Consider the following 21,619-nt stretch of genomic DNA (forward strand, 5'->3'; position numbering starts at 1 on the left):
AGATCTCAATAAATTATTTACATCAGATACTAGAGAGAGAAAATATCATTGTTGATGATATATTTGCCTTTCATATAGCTCTTGAAGTTTTAAATATCAGGATCCTGAACATACATCTGTTGCTAAATGCAAACAGAGACTTGATTGGCCAAAGTGAAAAGAAGCTATAGAAAGGGAATTAAATTCCTGTGATAACCGGAAAGTATTTGGGCCTATAGCCTTAACTCCGGAATCTAAAATCCCTGTTGGATATAGATGGATTTTTGTTAGAAAGAGAAACGAGAAAAATGAAGTTACGAGATATAGAGCAAGACTCGTAGCACAAAGTTTCTCACAAAAACCAGGAATTGATTATGAGGAAACATACTCTCCAGTAATGGAAGCTATTACTTTTAGATTTTTGATTAGTCTGGCTGTGTCACAAAGGCTTGATATGCGCCTTATGGATGTAGTGACTGCTTATCTATATGGGTCATTAGATACTGACATATATATGAAAATTCCTGAAGGATTTAAAATGCCTGAAGGATTTCAGTCACAACCCAAAAGCATGTATTTAATTAAACTGCAAAAATCGTTGTATGGGTTGAAACAGTCTGGTCGTATGTGGTACAATAGACTGAGCGAGTATCTTTTGAAAGAAGGATACAAGAATGATGATATCTGCCCTTGTGTTTTCATTAAGAAAACCGAAAGTGGATTTGCAATCATAGCAGTTTATGTTGATGATTTAAATTTAATTGGGACTCCTGAAGAGCTCAATAAAACTGCTGAATATTTGAAGAAAGAATTTGAGATGAAAGATTTGGGAAAGACAAAGTTTTGTCTTGGTTTGCAAATGGAACGTATCCGTTGAGGTACATTTATCCATCAATCCACATATACAGAAAAAGTGTTAAAACGCTTCTATATGGATAATGCACATCCATTAGCATCACCAATGGTCGTTAGATCTCTTGATACTAAGAAAGATCCATTTCGACCAATTGAAGAGGGTGAAACGATACTTGGTCCTGAAGTACCATATCTAAGTGCAATTGGAGCATTGACTTATCTGGCTAATAATACTAGACCAGATATAGCTTTTTCTGTTAATCTTCTAGCAAGATTTAGCTCTGCACCCACTTTGAGACATTGAAATGGTGTTAAGCACATTCTACGTTATCTAAAGGGTACCATTGACCTTGGATTATATTATCAAGAAAATTATGATAATACTCTAGTGGGGTATTCGGATGCAGGATTTTTATCCGATCCACATGAAGCTAAGTCACAAACTGGATATATTTTCACATGTGGTGGAACTGCTATATCATGGAAGTCTGTGAAACAAACCTTGACTGCAACATCCTCAAATCATTCTGAAATCATTGCAATCCACGAAACAAGTCGAGAATGTGTATGGTTGAGAAATGTGACGAGTCATATCCAAGAGTCGTGCGGGTTAGCTTCATCAAAGGCCAAACCAACTGTTCTATATGAAGACAATGCTGATTGCATCGCGCAACTCAAGGAAGGATACATCAAAGGAGATAGGACGAAGCATATTTTTCCAAAGCTCTTCTACACACACGACCTTCAAAAGGGTTACGATATCGACGTGCAACAAATTCGCTCAAGTGAAAATCTGGCGGACTTATTCACCAAGGCATTACCAACATCGACATTCAGAAAGTTGGTACACGAGATCGGCATACGTCGACTCAAAGATATTCAATGATCTCAAGTTCAGGGGAAGCAGTTGTACTCTTTTTCCTTCGACTAGGTTTTGTCCCATTGGGTTTTCCTAGCAAGGTTTTAATGAGGCAACATTTTTTAGGGATTGGTCAATCAAGGGGAAGTGTTGTAAATATATCTTCTAGATATATCTTATGTGTGTTGACCAAGAAACCTAGAGGGAGAATAACACTTGACATCTTCAAGCCACCGGAGTTGACTGTCCTCCGTTCACACCGGACGTGTGTGAACGTTCACACCGGACGTGTGTGAACGTTCACACTTGGTTTAACACCTATAAATATGGGTGTGTTGTGAATTTCATAATAACGATATTTGTATTCTCTACTATATTCTCTCGCTTCTCTCTAGTTTATAACAATTCCAAATGATTTTGCTCACAAAGAATCGAAAGCCCACATGAAATTGTCATTACCATTTAGTATATTTGTTCTAAAAAATGTGGTCACGCCTTCAAAAAGTGACAAATGGTAGGTACTACAAAAATAAGATATTCTTAAGGAAATTAATTATTTTTCCCGAAAGAAAAAAACAGAAACCAAAAGCAATTTGGTAAGAACATGTCTATGAATGTCATGTCCCAATTGATTTTGTCATCATATTATGGCACATGTCTTTCCATCATTTGGCCTTTGGCCCTTACATTCATGAATTTTCATCTTCAGCATTTATGACCACTAATTTTCAATTATCTAATCCAAGTTTGTTTTATATAGAGGAGGATATTCAAATAAAAATTATTAAATAAAATAAAAATAAAAATTTAGTTTTAATTTTTTGATCTTCAAAATTTATGGTGGATGCATTATTTTTGTGGATGAACGCATCATTTGAATTTGAATTATGAGGGATTGATTTTTTTTAGTACATTAATTTTAATAATAGATGTATTAAGTTTAATGGTTCTCACGAAAATTGTAGTTATCACTAAAATCACACCCTATATATATATATATATATATATATATATATATATATATATATATATATATAAAATAAGAGCATTTCTTAAGATATAAAATAAGAATCATTTTCAGCCCTTAAATCATCAAGATCTACGGTTGATTCGTAATTCTGTTAGATGGATTTATGGTCCTGAGTTCGAATCCCAAAGGTAGCAAAAATTTATTTTTCACAATTTATACATTTGTATAGCGAATTCATACGTGTTCTACATAAAATTCATACATTAAAAATTGCTCTTATTTCCTATATATATATATGTATAGGCAGAGAAAGAAGACAGAATCTCAGCCGTTGATCTTATCTAATTTAACGGCCAGCGTTCATTCAACGTTCAACGTTCAACACGGATTTGTGTTGAACATGAACAACCATTGACCCCCCCGGCCCCCAAAAGTTCAACAAATCATTTTGTACGTTCAACGACATTAACTGTCATGTTCAATGTTTCTATTTTTCATTCAACAGTTCTGTTTCTGTAGAATGCAACCATATATATATATATATATGTGTGTGTGTGTGTGTGAAGGTTCCGTTGTGGTGAAGCATAAATGAACGGTGATCGTTTGTTTGGTGAATTATCGGTGAATCGTGGATTTTACCTAAAAATTGATCGGAAAGATGAGAGAAGATTGCTATATTGCTGAGAGCACGAAGAAATATTGTTGCAGTAGTAAAAGTATTGAAAGCGTAAATTTACAAGGTGCGTACGAGCGACTATTTATAGATTACATGCTAGGGGTAAAATAGTAATTTCGCCTTCGAAGCATGCTTCCTGCGCGGTCAAGGGCATAGTGGTAAATTTGCCCCCCAGGCGGGCGGTTCCTCCGCTCTTCAGCGACTTCTCTGGCATACGTGATTTCTCTGGCAAGGGCCATTTCTCTGATCGGGAGTGATTTTCCTGACATATCCGCTCCTCTGGTGAGGTCCGTTCCTCTGACAAAGATGATTCCTCTGCTGTGAATATATACTTTAATATGTCGTAATAATATTTGATCATTGTCACTAATAGTGATAAGAAGCGCCATCACTAAAAATCATTTTTTATAGTGATTGTGAGACCGTTTGTTTCACCGTTCCGTTTCCGAAACACCTTAATTATAGTAGCAAAATTGAGTTCAACGTCAAAAGTTATTTTGTTTCCCATATTTTGATCATTGAATATGCATCAACTAATTATCTAACACCCCTTTCAAAAAAAAAAAGAAAAAAAGAAAGAAACTAATCTAACATCGAAAACAATAGCACGACTAGCTGCATGCGTATTAGTTTATTATAATTAGCCAAAATAAAAAAGTCATGACTAATCATGACTTAATTGAGACAATTTTGTTTAAAGCGTAAGCAATTATTTTAGAAAGATTTGAAGTATGAGCAGCTAGCTCCATGTGCGATGTTATTAATGAAATGGAATGAAAATAAAAGAGTTAGGTTACAAAACATTCGGTAAAAATATGTGAGGTAGGGACATTAATAGTCCACAACATCACATGTGTCTTCATCATAACTATGGAAATGGTCAATCTATATATACAAATTTAATATTTAGTCATTTACCGTATTAATATTATTGTTTTAGCGCAGATTAACAAAATGTATTTTATGCATTAATTTGGACGTTCAAAATAGAATAAAAGATTTTATGCCTCGAAGAACATTGAATAAGAGTGCATCAAGGAAAAAAAAAATTAATTAATTAATATCTATGAAGGAAAGTGGACTATAGGTTTCAAGAGGGATTCCTTTCCGTTGTTAATTTTCATCTTTAGTTTTGAGTTTATTTTGTCAATATTGATATTGCAATTCTTTAATTCTCGAGGGATCTGTTTCCGTTGTTAATTTTCATCTTTAATTTGAGTTTTTTTCTTGTCAATATTGATATTGCAATTCTTTAATTCTCGATTGGATTTTAAGTGGACATTGAATTATTCTTCATGATTGATAATATACATAATTGAGTATTTTTATCCTCGTTATCAGAATACTTCCAATCACACTCTTTCAGTAGGATGTGATAAGTAAAGTTAGCTCTAATAATAATAATTTTTATCAATACTAATTCTTAAAAGTATATGTGCTTAAATATATAAATTTTGTCAAAATTAAAAAAAGAAAAGTAAAAGAAATCTGTCATATTTTGTCATTGGGCATTAGAAATAACCCAACTCTTACAATTAAATAATAAAAGCTTTTATATCATAAACTAACTTCAAATGAAGGCAATGATATATAGCAACAGGTTTCAATAATTTTATCTTACATAGAATTTAAAAATAATACTACGGATGCTTAATTTTGTCGGCTTAAATTCGGCGATAAATTATTTTAGCAGATAATTTACATAGCGATAGTGATAACACTTGCTCCATATTTTGCAACCATTATTCAATAAATTGAAAACCCTAAGCTATCTAATATATAATCAAATATAAGCAGAAGGCGCCACAATCCATATATAGATGAGAACACTATCCGCATGCAAGCGGAATTGAACCTAAAACTTCTCACAAAAAAGAGTCTTTGGATGCCTCAACTTTGCTACTTGGGTTAGGCCTCATTGATAGATTTTGCTACTTACAATGAGTAGCTTAAACATTTAATATTTCTATATATTTTTATTATTTATATCCATTTATATCATTGAATGTGTTAAAATAATTTGTGGAATTAAAAAAATATAACAAATATCATTAGTTATTTAGCAACTATCCCTAAACAATACTTATTGTTCTCTTTTAAGAATGTCGAAAATTCCTATCCACATGAAATATTGAATATATTTTGGAAAAATGATTTGCAATGTTTCAAAACAAGGGAACATTACTACTCAAAAAGGGCAGGGTCCTGCGGCCTTGGCTGGCCTACGCGCTGTTGCAGCTTCACCATTAATGAAATACTATTAATTTAGAGTAATGCTAAATAGTCACACTGTGGCCACCCACAATTTACCTAAATAAAAAATAATTTAATTTATTTAACTTATTTTTAAAAATAAAAATAAGATTTAGTTATCTTATCATAGTTTCTACACTATAATTATTTTTTTATAATTTTTTGGTAACTTTTTATTTTTAATAAAAAATAAATTAAAAACAAAAAAAAATGTAAAAAAAATAAGTACAATGTAGAGAATATAGTAAAATAACTAAATTCTATTTTTATTTTAAAAAATAAATTAAATAAATCTAGATTTTCCTTATTATACTAGTGTATGGGTGGCCACAATGTGTCTGCATAGATTTATTGATTAATTTACCATACATATATACTACTATGAAATCAAATAAAACCCTTTAAAGTTAACATTTACAATTTTAATACTTTTACAAGAACTTAGCAGTTATTATAGCTAGTCAAGAAGAGCGCTCGAATAAAATAATACTCCCTCTGTTCTATTAGTACCTTAATGAATAGTTATGTCTCATAGTTTTTTTAGTAAAAAAATTAATTATTTAAAATATTATTAGCGATGAGCCCAGTTCACTTTATACTTTTAGAAGAATTAGCAATTATGAGCTAGTCAAGAAAAGGGCTCCAAGAAATTGCTAAAACACTTCAACTTATAAGAGAGAAATCGTAGATAAATGAACTTGAGAGGGTATATGATAAATTATAATTGAACAATATTTATAATAGAATTATTACATACTACCTACATCCACCAAGAGTATACAACAATTATCCGATTTGGTGTCCACAAAGAGTTTACTATATTTTCTTTTTTTATATATAATAATCACACTTTCTCTTTCTAACTACAACTAATAATTTATATGTGGCTACACACTCAATTCAACCGCAATCACTCATTTATATTTAATACACCTCTACTAGCTATTTTCTTTAAACTCGTATCCACCAAAAATTGTATACTCTTGGTGGACGGAGGTAGTATAAGATTATGTAAAAATAAGTTGGATAGAGAAATTTAATTCTTAAAAAATTTATTTTTAGATATTATAAGTTGTTTAAGAGTTTATTTATAAACTTTTAAACAACTTATAAGCTATTTTAAAGAGCTTATAAGCTTAACCAAATAGCCTGTAAGCCGACAAAAGAACAACAAATGGATCCATGATAGTATATGATAATTTAGTTGAAATTAATTCTTAATTCCGGAATTAAGAATTTTTATGTATATATTTATTTATTCACACTCCTTTTTATTTTCATCCATAATGATGATTTAGTTGAAATTAATTGATACATGGATCTAAATAAAAAATAATAAGAGGGTCCAAGTATGTGCAAGAGAGGTGTTCATCGTATTTACCTAGAAACAAAAGACGGCCCTCTGTTTTTTGGAAGTTTGCAATACATACGTATATGTATGTGTGCAACTATTCATATGTACAATTAATGTTTTATTGGACAAATTCATGAACCTATCTCAAAACAATGGGACCAAATATATATAGCGTTTATTGTTAAAAAAAGAAAAGGACCTATATAGAGTTGCATATTTATTGGACAAAATGAGCCTAACATTAGGACTTCTATATGTTACTCCATTCGTCCCAACTTTTAGTTCCCAATTGAGAGTGACACGAATTTTAATAAAGTAGTTGGATGTATTGTGAGTGGAATAAGGACTCCACATTTTATATGAGTGTTAAAATAATTAAAGTGAAGTAAGTGTCCCACCTACTTTTACTAAAAATATAAATGAATACAAAATTGGGAGACATCTAAAAATAAAAACAATAAATCTATGCAGCCACATTGTGGTCACCCACACACTAGTATGATAAGGAAAATCTTGATTTATTTAATTTATTTTTTAAAGTAAAAATAGGATTTAGTTATTTTACTATATTCTCTACATTGTATTTATTTATTTTTTATTTTTTTTGCATTTTTTATTTTTTATTTATTTTTTTAATAAAAATAAAAAAGTTACCAAAAAATTACAAAAAATAATTACAATGTAGAGAATATGATAAAATAACTAAATCTTATTTTTATTTTAAAAAATAAGTTAAATAAATTAAATTATTTTTTATTTAGTAAATTGTGGGTGGCCACAATGTGGCTGTTTAGCATTACTCAAATGAAAATATGGATACTAAAAGTTGGGATAGAATGAGTACATTTCTTGAAAATAACTAGATAAAGTAGGGATGATCTAAAAGTAAAATATAAGCAGTAAATGCAACGGAAAGTAAATTGTGAACATAACAGTTAAATTTATATTGCAAATTATTGATTAATTTGCGGCCCGAGTTTATTAAATATGAATTAAAATTTACTAGATTAATTAAACATTCTTCTTAAATTCTGAATCAAGTAGGCAAGACATAATAGGATAGAAATCTTTTCTAATATGTGACACTCTAGTAACACAAAGTCATCAAACTTCTAATGAGCTCAAATGGATTAACATGTGTCCATTCAACTATTTATCAACCCATTATAAGATACAAGAATTCACGAGTTTCTCACTTAAGGTGAATTAATTAATTGTCAATTAGAATGAGAACAATAAACTCGACAACACTGCTATTTAACAATAACATTTTACATTTGATATTGGCGTGGAATGCAATAAATTTACCTCTATTTATATAAGAAAATTGAAAAGGCTGAGAACGTGACTGATGAAGCTTTGTATTTGAGCTCCAAGCAAAGCCAAAATTTGAGCCTAAAATACTTGAATTTTTTTTTTAGCAGAAAAGAGTGAAAATTTCATTGAAGACGGTACCAGCGGTACCAAAGATGGGGGAACAAAGAGAAAAGAAACAAAAGGACCGAAACTATAGAAATGTCACAAAACCACCGAGCACTTCACAAAAGGAAACATCCGGACTTCCTCACAGCGCAACTTCGAACCATCTCCTGAAATCCTCAGTAACTTTCTGCACGTTGTTAATCGTCATCCAGCTCCACAGTCTCGATTTAAGTTCCGCTTCAGTTCTTTTAGTATTCCAGACTCCTTGCTGAAATTTGCATTCATTTTTCGTCTTCCAAATACACCAAATCAGTCCCGACCAAACACCGATCAAAAACCTTTTATCTTTCTTGTTTCCAAGGTTAATAAAAGCATTAAAATGATCGATCACCTTGCAGTGCATCGCCGTTTGTTTGCCAATCCATGAGAGCGTCGCATTCCACAGCTCCAAGGTCTTTTGACAACCAAAGAAAATATGATCAACTGTCTCAATCGTCGACTTACAGAAAATGCAGAGAGCCTCCTGTTGTTGAATAGCCACCTTTCGTTTCAAGAGATTATCACATGTAGCCATTTTGCCTTTGAAAACTTTCCACGATGTTGTAATCACTTTGGGTGGAGCTGGGGCTTTCCAAATGGAATAAAATTCACTCACCTTTCTCCTGTTGATATCAATTCTGCCGTCGGTACTTATGATCTTGTATGCTGACTTAACCGAAAAGGCTTCGTCTTTTGAGGCTTTCCAAATCCATTTATCTGGTTTTGTTTCTGAAATTCGGACTTGGCTGATGAGGTTAAGAATCCGTTGCTCCTGAATTTTCTCCCTATCCATCAGTTCCCTGTTCCATTGAAGCCTCCACACCCACTCTCCGTCCCTCCACCCCCCCCATGCTCGAGATCGACCCATCTTGATTACTGTTGAGGCGAAACAATCTTGGGAAAACCTCTGATAAAGTGGCCTCACCAACCCACAAGTGATGCCAAAATAGAAAATCTGCTCCGTCTCCCACTTGAATTTCCAGATTGTCCCTGATCCACTTTCCCTTCGGACCCCAACTCAAACTCAAAACATTCCTCCACCAGCCTGTTCTCGAGGCACTACTCCCCCTTCAATCTAAATCCCCCGTCATCCCACGTGATCTCCCCCTGGCAGAGCCTAACCACCCGCGCCCAGAGCGCCTCCTTATCCAACAAATATCGCCATATCCACTTTGCCAAGAGAGCCGAGTTGAACCAATCCAGATTTTTAAGCCCGAGACCCCCGTCCCCATGATCGCGACATAGGTCCTCCCACTTGACCCAACAAATTTTCTTCTCCTCCACTCCTCCCCCCCCCCACAAGAACTTGCACATTAATGATCTGATTTCAGCCAACACTTTTTTTGGAAATTTTGAGAACGAAAGATGATAAATTGGTAAAGATAGGAGCACAGACCGCAGGAGGGTAACTCTTCCGACGAAAGAAATTTTCTATCTTTCCAACCCATGATCTTTCTTTTAACTTTCTCCACCACATAAGACCAATCCGTCGCTCTTGAGAGGTGGCCTCCGATCTTAACTCCAAGGTAGCTAAGCGGAAATGAGCCTACAAGTACAGTTAAGTTAGAGATGCCATTGCAGATTTTATATCTTCGTTGATGTTGACCCCTGAAATGCAGCTTTTCTCAAAGTTGACTGTCAAGCCTGAGATAACTTCAAAAATCTTGAGGATACTCCTGAAAGCTCTAGCATTTTCGATCTTCTCCGAAGCAAGAAACACCGTGTCATCTGCATATTGAAGATGTGACAAAATAAGATCTCCATTACCGACTTTAAAAGGGTCCAAAAGGCCCCTCTGGGCTGCTCTTTCCGTGAGAATGTTCAAACCCTCCGCCACTACTAGAAAAAGAAAAGGTGACAGGGGATCACCCTGCCGAATCCCACGTTCAAGTTGGAATTCCCCTGAAGGACTCCCATTAACCAGGACGTTAGTAGTCGCCAAACTGAGACAGCAGAATATCCATCTTCTCCATCTGGAACTAAAATTCATCATCTCGAGCATCTTATCCAGAAAAGCCCACTCAATCGTATCGTAAGCTTTGGCAAAATCAGCTTTGAACAGAACGAGCCCTTTCATCTTTTTCTTAGCGTGATTAATCAGCTCGTTCAGCACAACCACCCCGTCAAGAATGTACCTCCCTTCCACGAATGCGCTTTGATGCTTCGAAATAATGTCCTTCAGAACTTGCTTCATTCTGGCAGCTAGTACTTTGGCAATCACCTTGTATAAGCAACTAATAAGTGAAATGGGTCTGAAATCCCTTAAATCAGCTGCCGCGGTTTTTTTGGGGATCAAAACCACAAAGGATGGATTGCATCCTCTCACCAATTTGCCATTCGCATGAAAATCTTTCAAAACCTTGATCAGATCTTCTTTAATAATCCCCCAGCAATTCTTCTTAAACATGAAATTAAACCCATCCGGCCCCGGACTCTTTCCGCTGTCGCAGTTCCACACCGCCTCCTTGATCTCTTCTTCGGAAAAAGGTCTATCTAACCACTCTCTTGTAGTATCCGAGAGTTTTCGGTTAACAAAATCAACTGGCAAAGTCAGACAAGCTCTGTGCCTTGTCTTGAATTGTGCTTGGAAGTGTTCCTTGACAAGTCTTTTCACTTCAACTGGCTCCTCGATCCAGGCTCCATCCACGAACAGACCCGAGATTTCATTCTTGGCTCTTCTCCCGTTGATAGCCTTATGAAAAAGGCTGCTGTTCAGATCCCCGTCTCTTAACCATCTGTTACGTGCTCTTTGGGAAAGTATGCTGTCCCGATGCTGAATCTGTATGAGCAGGTTCGCTTCCGCTTCACTTCTCATGGTAGCTTCTTCGTCGTCCAGACCGAACACGTCATCAATGGAGTCCCACTTGGAAATCTCATCTTTCAGTTTTGAGATATTCTCTTCCACGATCCCAAAACCCGACCTGCTCCATTCCTTTAAATCCTCTTTAAGTCTTTTGATTTTCTCTTTGAAAACAAAGCTACTCCATCCTGAGATGCCTCCTCGTTGCCAAGAGTTTTTAACCACTTCTTCGAAATCTTGATGCTTAGTCCAAGCGTTGATGAACCTAAACGGTTTCGGTCCCTAGTCCACCCTTTTTGTTTCCAAAAGAATAGGGCAGTGGTCTGAGACCGATCTTTGGAGCCCTCTTGCCTTCGTGTGAGTCCAAACTGCCATCCATTCTTCATTAACCAAAAATCTGTCCAATTTAGATTTGCACTGTCCTTGTGGTTGATACCACGTGAACGATCTAGCTTGGAGTCTTATTTCTTCCAACCCACATCTTCTCACGAAAAGATCGAACATCTGAACATCTCTTGCCGAAAACTGAGTGCCCCTTCCAACTCGTTCAGATCGATTTCAAAGTCTTAACTATACCAAAGTCTTAACTATTCTTTCTACCTTCATGCTTCGACTAACCCTTCCTTGTTATTCTTTTCAACTTTATAAACGAATTAATATGGTACAATCGAGTGTACCGTACAATCGGGTTGTATCCTCACCTAGACCTTGATCCGAACCCGTATTCTGGCCTGAACCTTATAAATGACACTATTTTAGGTGCGGGTCAATCCAATTATACGGTAGACCCGATTGTACTCAAGTTTCTATGATAATAAATTAATATTCTTTATTTCCTTCTTTGACCGAAATATTTTCTTCTTGTTGATTCTCTCACTTGACTAGTCTTTTACTCTTTAGCTTATTCCTTTAGTTTCCATCTCCAAATAATAATAAGAAGACAGAAAGATGCAGGTAGTGGACAGTTGGGACAAATTCATGCTTTTAGCAATTCTTCTATACAATTTGGTAAACTAACCAAAGTTGTCGTGCCCACTTCAATTCTTTTTGCCAAACAACTCAAATATACCCAACTCAAAGTCAAAAGAGACTACCAATTGCAAGAAAAAATGGAACTATCAGCTTTACCCCAAAGTTTTTGTCGCTGTTAATAAGCGACGGAGCTAGAAATTTTCATTGGGGAACTGAATTTGTACGAGGGTTTGGGGCAGTAGTCCCAAACAATTTTTTTAGCATTTTGTACCGTTCTTTTTTTTATCATAATAAAATAATAATTTCATAAATTGACAACTTAATTACAATTAAGACTATTCAAAATCCCAAATATAAAACGAATACCCTACAAAACAAATAAGATCATAAATTGATGTTGTAATTACATACTTGCAAAGTTTAAGACGAATTTGCAATTTTATCAAAATTTCATGATTTCGAAGCAAATTAACCCTACTTAATTATATGGAGACATTTGTGTCAAACTTTACAAGATAACGAAGCTTAACTCAATTGGTAAAATGATTTTTTACTATCATGCAGTTGAAGTTCGAGTCATCGCAAGAGAAAATGAAGAAACATTATTAATCATTTTTCTAAAAATTAATAATTGTAATGAGAATTAAAATGTAATGCCATATTGAACATTAACAAAATCTAGTGTTTAACTAAAACAATAATATTGTCCTCAAGTAAACATTCAAACAATGTAAATTTCTATCTGTAAACAAGGAGATTTAAGGTTCAAAAATCTTATTGCTCCATCTTTTCCTGAGTTTTTTTTAAAAAATTAATAAAGAAATACCATTAATTGATCTTAATTTGGTGTCTTGGTGTCGTGAAACGATCAGTTTTTAACTAAAGCAATGACTCTTGTTCACAATATGTCGTACATAGATCTCAATTATTCCAAATCAACCAAGTGAAACACATTAAATCGCAAACAATCAAGTACTAACTCAAATGTTAACAAAATAATTAATTGCAAAAAATGGTAGAATTGCAAATAGCATTTAATAAGTTGCCAACTTGTGAATTCATGAGACATAAAAAATCACGTGAGTCATTAGTGCATATTTATTAGTTTAAATTAAATATCTAGTACTATAGCCACTTATTCCAGTAAGAAAAAATTGATCTCGATAAAAATAGATTGTACGTATCTATAACTACATATGTTAATTTAGCGTGAAATTTTTGAGTTGATTCGAATAGGCTGATAATTTAATAGAGTTAGTCAGTTAGAGTTAAAATAAAAAATAAAAAAATTAACCCCAAATCCAAATTGAATAACCCACAATTCAATAGGACTGGACCAAAAAGAGCTCGAACCCCATAAAATTGACCCGAAAACGATTGAACTGATATGATTAATTGAACTCTTTTTCATTATTTGATATTCAAATTACTTTACTTTTCATAATTAGTAAGAACATCCGCAATGAGCTTACTTGATAGTGGGGGACCATATTGAGTAAGTAGTGCTGCATTGGAGTTACTTGATAGCCTACCTGATTTTTTAAGTTTTTAAAGAGGAGAGAGAGATTTTTAAATAGGAGGAGAGAATTAAAAAAAAAAATAGATCGCTCGTGTATACCCGAAGGCTCGAGTAGGCCTCGAGTAAGGCCCCCCGCAACGCCCTACTCGAGTGCAATGCTCTACTCAAGTAAGCGCTCGAGTAGAAGCATTGCAGATGCTGTAAAAGTAAGATTTTTTCCCTGAATGTTTGTGGAATGTATTTTTATTTATTATTCGAAAGTTATATTCACAATTTCATTTTTCTGTGCTTTTATTCTAACGCTTAACATATAAAAATGTTAGATGTAAATATTAAAAAATAATAATTATTTAGAAAAATATGCATATCCTTATATATTTAATAGTTACATACTATTAGTTAATAATAGTAATTTAATGTGGATATTAATTCATTTATTACAAATATATAATTATAAAGATAAATATATTAATTAATTTTTTTAATAAATTTACCAGCTTGACTGCCCTGATGGGTTAGCCAGAATCCAAATATTTAGGGTTATGATTGAAAAGTTTTAGCCCAAAAAAAATTACAACTCGTCGGTACCAAATAGCTCGACAACTCGATAGAACCGACCCGAACTCGAACGAGTTGGCCCAATTAACGTTCATACTATGTAATACAACTCAGTATTTAGCTGGAAAATAATTGTCAGTCAAAATTGGTAGTTCATAAAAATCATAATTCAGTTCTTACACATTGAATTCATTTCTTGCATCAAAAGTGGTCCTTATTTATGACTATGACTGATCTGTATTTTCCCTCATTTCTATTTAATTTTCTATTATTGACCACAACAATTACTCTGACAAAATCAATTTCATTCTACATTATCAGAAAAGAAAAAGGGAAAAATCGTAATATTAGAAGAAAACTACATACATAAGAAACTTGAGGAAAACTTAAAAAGTTTACAACCTTTCATTCGTTTATTGCCTTAGTGTCTATATCATGTCTATATATATACAAAATTATTTTTAAATCTAATCGACTAAACACAATAAAAAAATATCTTCATAAAGATAATTTGTTGAGCATCTCAAAATTCTAGTAACTTACATAACTATAAATTAAACAAAATGATTTGCAGATTGATGGAAACGAAATTAAAATAATTTATGGAAAATAATACGTCATTTGTTCCATTTGAAATTCTCATTTCTTTTGAGCACGAATTAATACGCCGATAATTTATGTATAAAATGAATTGTTATAATAAAGTTGGAAAGATAAAAGTAGAGTTTTGAGAGTATCTAACAAATTTGTTTTGTGTTGGGTCCGATAATTTATGATAGAAATAATTATCTTCTTTTTTTAAAAAAAAATAGTTATATTCCTTTGTTTATACTCTTTATCTTGCTTTTGGGTTGTGGGTGAATAAAATTTTTATTTATAAAAAAAAAAAATCGTAAAGATGGATAAATTGCTTTATGGTTTGATCAGTTAAATATTCCAGACCTACCCTCATCAAATACATCTTTGGGGTCCAAAATGTTTCATTCTTGAAGAAGTTATTAAAAAAAAGGGGACACATCCGATATGCCGCTTATTTTTGTTTTTTGTTTTTTGTTTTTTTTTTTTGGTGTTTTGTGTTGAGCTAATTGCGGTATTTTTTTTTTAAAATGGCGCATGCACAAAATAATAGATAAGCCCGGCTTATCCATATGAGTCAAGCTCGAGTCGCCCCTCATCTGCATCAGTCGATTCATCTCCCAAATTGACTCGAGTCGAGTTGATGAGCCTCCTGATGTGGATGCTCTAACATCTTTCATAAACATCGTTAATGTTTAGTCTCCATCAACAATTCTTTTTATTTTAACATTATTTTATTCATAAACTACTAATAGATAATTATTATCATAATAATTTAATTTACAAATTACATGGTATAAAAATCAAAGTTCATTCTTACTTAAAAGAAATTAATAAAGAATAAACCTGACTCTAACATTTGTGTAATTTATAAACATGATCTAATAACAACTTTTTTGAAGTATTAAAACAAAAATTAATATTAAAAAAAATATTGACGTGTATTAAATTCGTGATTTATATTAATTTATTTGTAGATTTTATTGATTTATTCATTATTCTTATTTCTCATGAATAATTGAAATCTCACTGAAACCACACACACACACACACACACACACACACACACATATATATATATATATATACAGGGATGAGATCAAGTGAGAATTACATCTTTTTGTGAGAATGGAGAACCAATCACAGCCCTTTATTTGGACATGAACAACGATTGTTCAACATTAAGTCATGAACATCGCTGTTCATGCGTCACATGAACAACGGTGTTCATGACTTACTATCATGAACATCGTTGTTCATGTGCTTATATTCATGTATTTTATGTATTTGTTCATGGTTCTCCATATGAACATCGTTGTTCATGCGTTTTTGTTCATGTATTTTATGTATTTGTTCATTGGTTCGCACATGAACATCGTTGTTCATCAGTTCACACATGATCCTCTCCCTATATATATATATATATAATACGCTTTTGTAAATATAATTTTAAAAAAGAAAATATATAGTTGGTATGAATTTTGATTGATTGCCGAACAACAAACAAACTTGTAGATTGTGAATTCATAATTGCAGTTAGTTAAGTAAGGACTTGGATGCAATTAACAACAGTTGGAGGGCTTATGTGAAAGAACCGGAAGTTAGTTTGTTTTAACAAACTAACAGAATTCGTTTTTGAGCAGAGCATCTTGCAGCTGGTTTTGTGAGCTCGTTACTTGACCATTTTATGAGTTTAAATACTTGATGTAATCCTCCTAGATCAGGTTAGAAGTTAGAAGAATTCTCTGAGAAGAAGAGTGAAAAGAGAGTGAGAAAAGCAGTCTTGTTTCAGGCTTGAGAAGCTATCATCTCTAGCTCTTTGTTGTGTAATTCTTTGTAACCTCTGATCTTGATTAGTGAAAGTTCTTGGGTGATCTTCCGTGGATGTAGGTTTAACAACCGAACCACGTAAAAATCTGGTGTCTTCTTTCATTGCTTTCTTGTTTAATTCTCTTCACAAACTTGAGTGTTAAAGGTTGAGAGTTGAGAGTTTGTTGCTGCGTTTTCTGCATTGCTGTGTTGAGTTGAGTTGCTGTATTTGTAGCAACATCAATTTCTAACAAAGTGGCGCCGTCTGTGGGAATCGAAGAGAAGGCGTAGCAAGGGATTCTTGCAAGATCCAACAGAAGGCAGACCGAAGGAGCTCAGTGTGTGAAGTTGTCAAAGATTCATACTAAGGCGACTGGAAACTGTTTGTTGAAATGTCAACAGCGAAATTTGAAACTGAGAAATTCACAGGGAAAAATGATTTTTCCCTTTGGAGATTGAAGATGAAGGCGATTCTTACTCAGCAGGGACTTCTTGGTGCTCTAACAACCAAGAAACTCCCTAAGGGTGAAGAAGATGGTGGAAAGCATCTTGAAATGATGCAAAAGGCTCACAGTGCTATCATACTTTGCTTGGGAGACAAAGTCTTGCGTGAGGTTGCCAAAGAGGAGACAGCAGCAGGAGTTTGGGAGAAATTGGAGAGCCTTTATATGACCAAATCTTTGGCAAATAGGCTCTACATGAAGAGGAGACTGTATTCCTATAGGATTACAGATGATAAGGCAATCTTGGATCAGTTAGATGACTTCAATAAGGCAGTTGATGATCTTGCAGACATTGAAGTCAATCTTGAAGATGAGGATAAAGCCATTCTTCTCCTGAATGCTTTACCCAAATCATATGACAACCTAAAAGATGCCATGCTCTATGGAAGAGAGGCTTCCATTACTCTTGAAGAAGTGATCAATGCCCTGAAATCAAAGGAACTCCAGAAAGCTGCAGACTCCAAACCAGAAGCTCCAAATGAGAGTCTAAATGTCAAGGGAAAATTCACAAAGGGAAAGTCAAAGAAACCATGGAAAGATAAGCAAAAGTCTGGGCAGAATTCAAAGGGAAAGGATGATGACTCCAAGGACAACAGGAAGTGTCATTACTGCCAAAAGCCTGGCCACATAAGGAAGGATTGCTATAGTTGGAAGAGGAAGCAAGCTCAAAAGGGAGCTGCACCTGATACTGCTGACATTGCAGAACAAATTCAAGAAGCAGAAGCTTTAAACATAATTTCTTCCAAACCTGGATCTGAATGGATTCTTGATTCAGGTTGTTCCTTCCATATGTGTCCAACTAAATCCTGGTTTTGTGATTTGCAGGAAGAAAGCTTGGGATCAGTGATACTAGGAAATGATGAAGTATGCACTGTTAAGGGAATCGGCTCAGTAAAACTCAAGCTTCATGATGGCTCCATCAGAAAGTTAACTGAGGTCAGGTATATTCCCAGTCTCAAGAGAAATTTGATTTCCCTTGGTTCTCTGCAAGCCAAAGGCTATGAGTTTAAATCTGATAAAGATAGTTTGCTTGTGATTAAGGGTTCTAGAACTATCATGAAAGGCATGAGAAGGCATAGTTTATATCATTTGATTGCATCTACCATAACAGGTGAAAATGAGAACATTGCTAATAATGATACTATGCTATGGCATGCTAGACTAGGTCATGTTAGTGAAAAAGGACTTACTGAACTTAAGAAACAAGGCACTCTAAAGCTACAACATGATATTAAAATGCATGACTGTGAAGCATGTGTTTTAAGTAAAAGTAAAAAGCTGTCATATCCAATAGGCAAACATACTTCTACTGCTCCACTTCAATATGTGCATTCTGACTTATGGGGTCCTTCTAAGACCACCACAGTAGGTGGAGGAAACTACTTCTTGTCTTTTGTTGATGACTATTCCAGGAAAGTTTGGGTTTATGTGATTAAAAATAAAACAGATGTGTTTGATAAGTTTGTTGAGTGGTGCAGCCTAGTTGAAAATGAGAAGAATTCTAAACTTAAATGTCTAAGAACAGACAATGGTTTAGAATTTGTATCTGAAAAGTTTCAAGACTACTGTAAAGCAAAAGGAATCAAGAGGCACAAATCTGTTCCTGGAAATCCACAGCAAAATGGGGTGGTTGAGAGGATGAACAGGACCCTCTTAGAGAGAGTCAGGTGTATGTTATCCAGCTCTGGAATGGCAGCAAGGTTTTGGGGAGAAGCTGTTGCTACTGCAGCCTATCTCATAAATAGATGTCCATCTTCAGCAATTGAGTTCAAGACCCCTGAAGAGAGATGGACTGGAAGGCCAGCAGATTACACAAATCTGAGGAAATTTGGTTGTCTTGCTTATATGCATATAAAGCAAGATAAGTTGGAACCAAGAGCACTGAAATGTGTAATGATAGGATACCCTAGTGGTGTAAAAGGCTACAAACTATGGTGTATTGAGGCTGGAAAAGGAAAAGCTCTGATCAGCAGAGATGTAATCTTCAGAGAGGAGATTATGCCTTTTAAGGGGGAGAACTCTGATACAGATTTTGAGGTGGAGTCTTCAAAGGCTGAAACTAAGTCTGAAAATGCAAGTAAGATTGTGTCTGTTAAGGAAGAAGTTGATGATGAACAAGGAGATGATGATTCAGACCAAGGAGGAAATGATCTACATGAGTATCAACTTGCAAGAGACAGGATCAGAAGAAGCATCAAACCTCCTGCCAGATTTGCTGAAGCAGATCAGATATCATTTGCATTAACAGCTGCTGAGAAAATTAGCTACCAAGAACCCAAGACTTACAAAGAAGCTATATCTTGCAAAGAGTCAGAGTTCTGGATTGAAGCTATGAATGAGGAATTCAATTCTCTGATCAAGAACAAGACCTGGAAACTTGTTCCTAAACCTAAGACACAAAGGTGTGTAAGCTGCAAATGGTTGTTTAAAAGGAAAATTGAAGTCATTGATGGAAAGGAAACATTGAGGTATAAAGCTAGGTTGGTGGCTAGAGGTTTTACTCAACAAGAAGGGATAGATTTTAATGAGATCTATTCTCCAGTTGTAAAACACAGTTCGATCAGGCTTCTATTGTCAATAGTAGCTCAGTTTAACCTTGAATTACATCAACTGGATGTGAAGACAGCTTTCCTCAATGGTGAACTAGTGGAGACTATCTATATGGATCAGCCTGAAGGCTTTAGTATTCCAGGGAAGGAATCTCAAGTATGCTTGTTACAGAAGTCTTTGTATGGACTTAAGCAAAGTCCAAGACAATGGAATAAGAGGTTTGATGAGTTTATGCTGAGCATAAATTTCAGGAGGTCTTCTTATGATAGGTGTGTATATCTTAAAGAAGCTAAAGATGGTAGTTTTGTATATCTACTACTATATGTTGATGATATGCTAGTGGCTAGCAAATCAATGAAGGAAGTGAATGCAGTTAAGAGAGCTTTAAATTCAGAATTTGATATGAAGGATTTGGGAGAAGCAAGGAGGATCTTAGGAATGGATATTAAGAGGAATAGAGAGAAGTCAGAGCTTATTCTCATTCAATCTGATTATATTAGTAAAGTTCTTAAGAAATTCAGGATGCATGAAGCTAAAGTCATTGGTGTTCCTCTCCCACAACATATCAAATTGGATGATAAGCAAAGGCCACAAACTGACAGAGAGAAGGTGGAGATGGAAAGGGTTCCTTATTCTAATCTAGTTGGGAGCATTATGTATACTATGGTCTGTACTAGACCTGATTTAGCTCACTCAATCAGTGTAACCAGTAGGTACATGTCTAATCCAGGAAAAGCTCACTGGGAGGCTCTAAAGTATATTCTGAGATACTTGAAGGGAACTCTGGATGTTGGAATTCTGTATAAACAACAGAAGGATAAAGATGGAGAGGCCTTGCAAGGATTTGTTGATTCAGATTATGCTGGGAGCATTGATACCAGGAAGTCTCAAACTGGATATATCTTTACTTTGTTCAACTCTGCTGTCAGTTGGAAATCGATGCTTCAGTCTGTAGTTGCTCTCTCCACAACTGAGGCAGAGTATATGGCTGTCACCGAGGCAGTTAAAGAAGGATTGTGGCTTAAAGGTATGGTGCAAGAGATGGGAATTGTTCAAGGGCCTGTTACTATATTCTGTGATAATCAAAGTGCAATATATCTTGTTAAACATCAGGTTTTTCATGAACGTTCTAAGCATATTGAAGTGAAGATGCATTTTGTCAGAGATATAGTTGAGAAAGGTGATGTTAAAATAGTTAAAATAGGCACTGAGGATAATGCAGCAGATATGCTTACTAAAGCATTACCTAAGAACAAGTTTGAGTACTGCTGTGAATTGGTTAAGCTTAACTCTCATGAGGAGAGTAATCTGTCAAAGTGAAGTAGCAGGTTGAAGGTGGAGATTGCTGTAGAACTGCACTGATGATTCAAGGTGGAGAATTGTAGATTGTGAATTCATAATTGCAGTTAGTTAAGTAAGGACTTGGATGCAATTAACAACAGTTGGAGGGCTTATGTGAAAGAACCGGAAGTTAGTTTGTTTTAACAAACTAACAGAATTCGTTTTTGAGCAGAGCATCTTGCAGCTGGTTTTGTGAGCTCGTTACTTGACCATTTTATGAGTTTAAATACTTGATGTAATCCTCCTAGATCAGGTTAGAAGTTAGAAGAATTCTCTGAGAAGAAGAGTGAAAAGAGAGTGAGAAAAGCAGTCTTGTTTCAGGCTTGAGAAGCTATCATCTCTAGCTCTTTGTTGTGTAATTCTTTGTAACCTCTGATCTTGATTAGTGAAAGTTCTTGGGTGATCTTCCGTGGATGTAGGTTTAACAACCGAACCACGTAAAAATCTGGTGTCTTCTTTCATTGCTTTCTTGTTTAATTCTCTTCACAAACTTGAGTGTTAAAGGTTGAGAGTTGAGAGTTTGTTGCTGCGTTTTCTGCATTGCTGTGTTGAGTTGAGTTGCTGTATTTGTAGCAACATCAATT

The 21,619-nt window shown here is 34.5% G+C and overlaps 1 protein-coding gene across 1 annotated transcript; it reads right to left on the reverse strand.

Moving 5' to 3' along the window:
- Nucleotides 1-8,510: 8,510 nt before the first annotated feature.
- LOC130990065 (uncharacterized) lies at nt 8,511-9,275 on the reverse strand. The gene is made up of 2 exons (XM_057914264.1): nt 9,024-9,275; nt 8,511-8,909 (listed from the first exon to the last, which is right to left on the reverse strand). Exons 1-2 carry the CDS (start codon nt 9,273-9,275, stop codon nt 8,511-8,513), a joined length of 651 nt encoding a protein of 216 aa, XP_057770247.1.
- Between the last annotated feature and the right edge of the window lie 12,344 nt (nt 9,276-21,619).

Source organism: Salvia miltiorrhiza, chromosome 6 (assembly GCF_028751815.1).
Source record: "Salvia miltiorrhiza cultivar Shanhuang (shh) chromosome 6, IMPLAD_Smil_shh, whole genome shotgun sequence".
Classification (NCBI taxonomy): Eukaryota; Viridiplantae; Streptophyta; class Magnoliopsida; order Lamiales; family Lamiaceae; genus Salvia; species Salvia miltiorrhiza.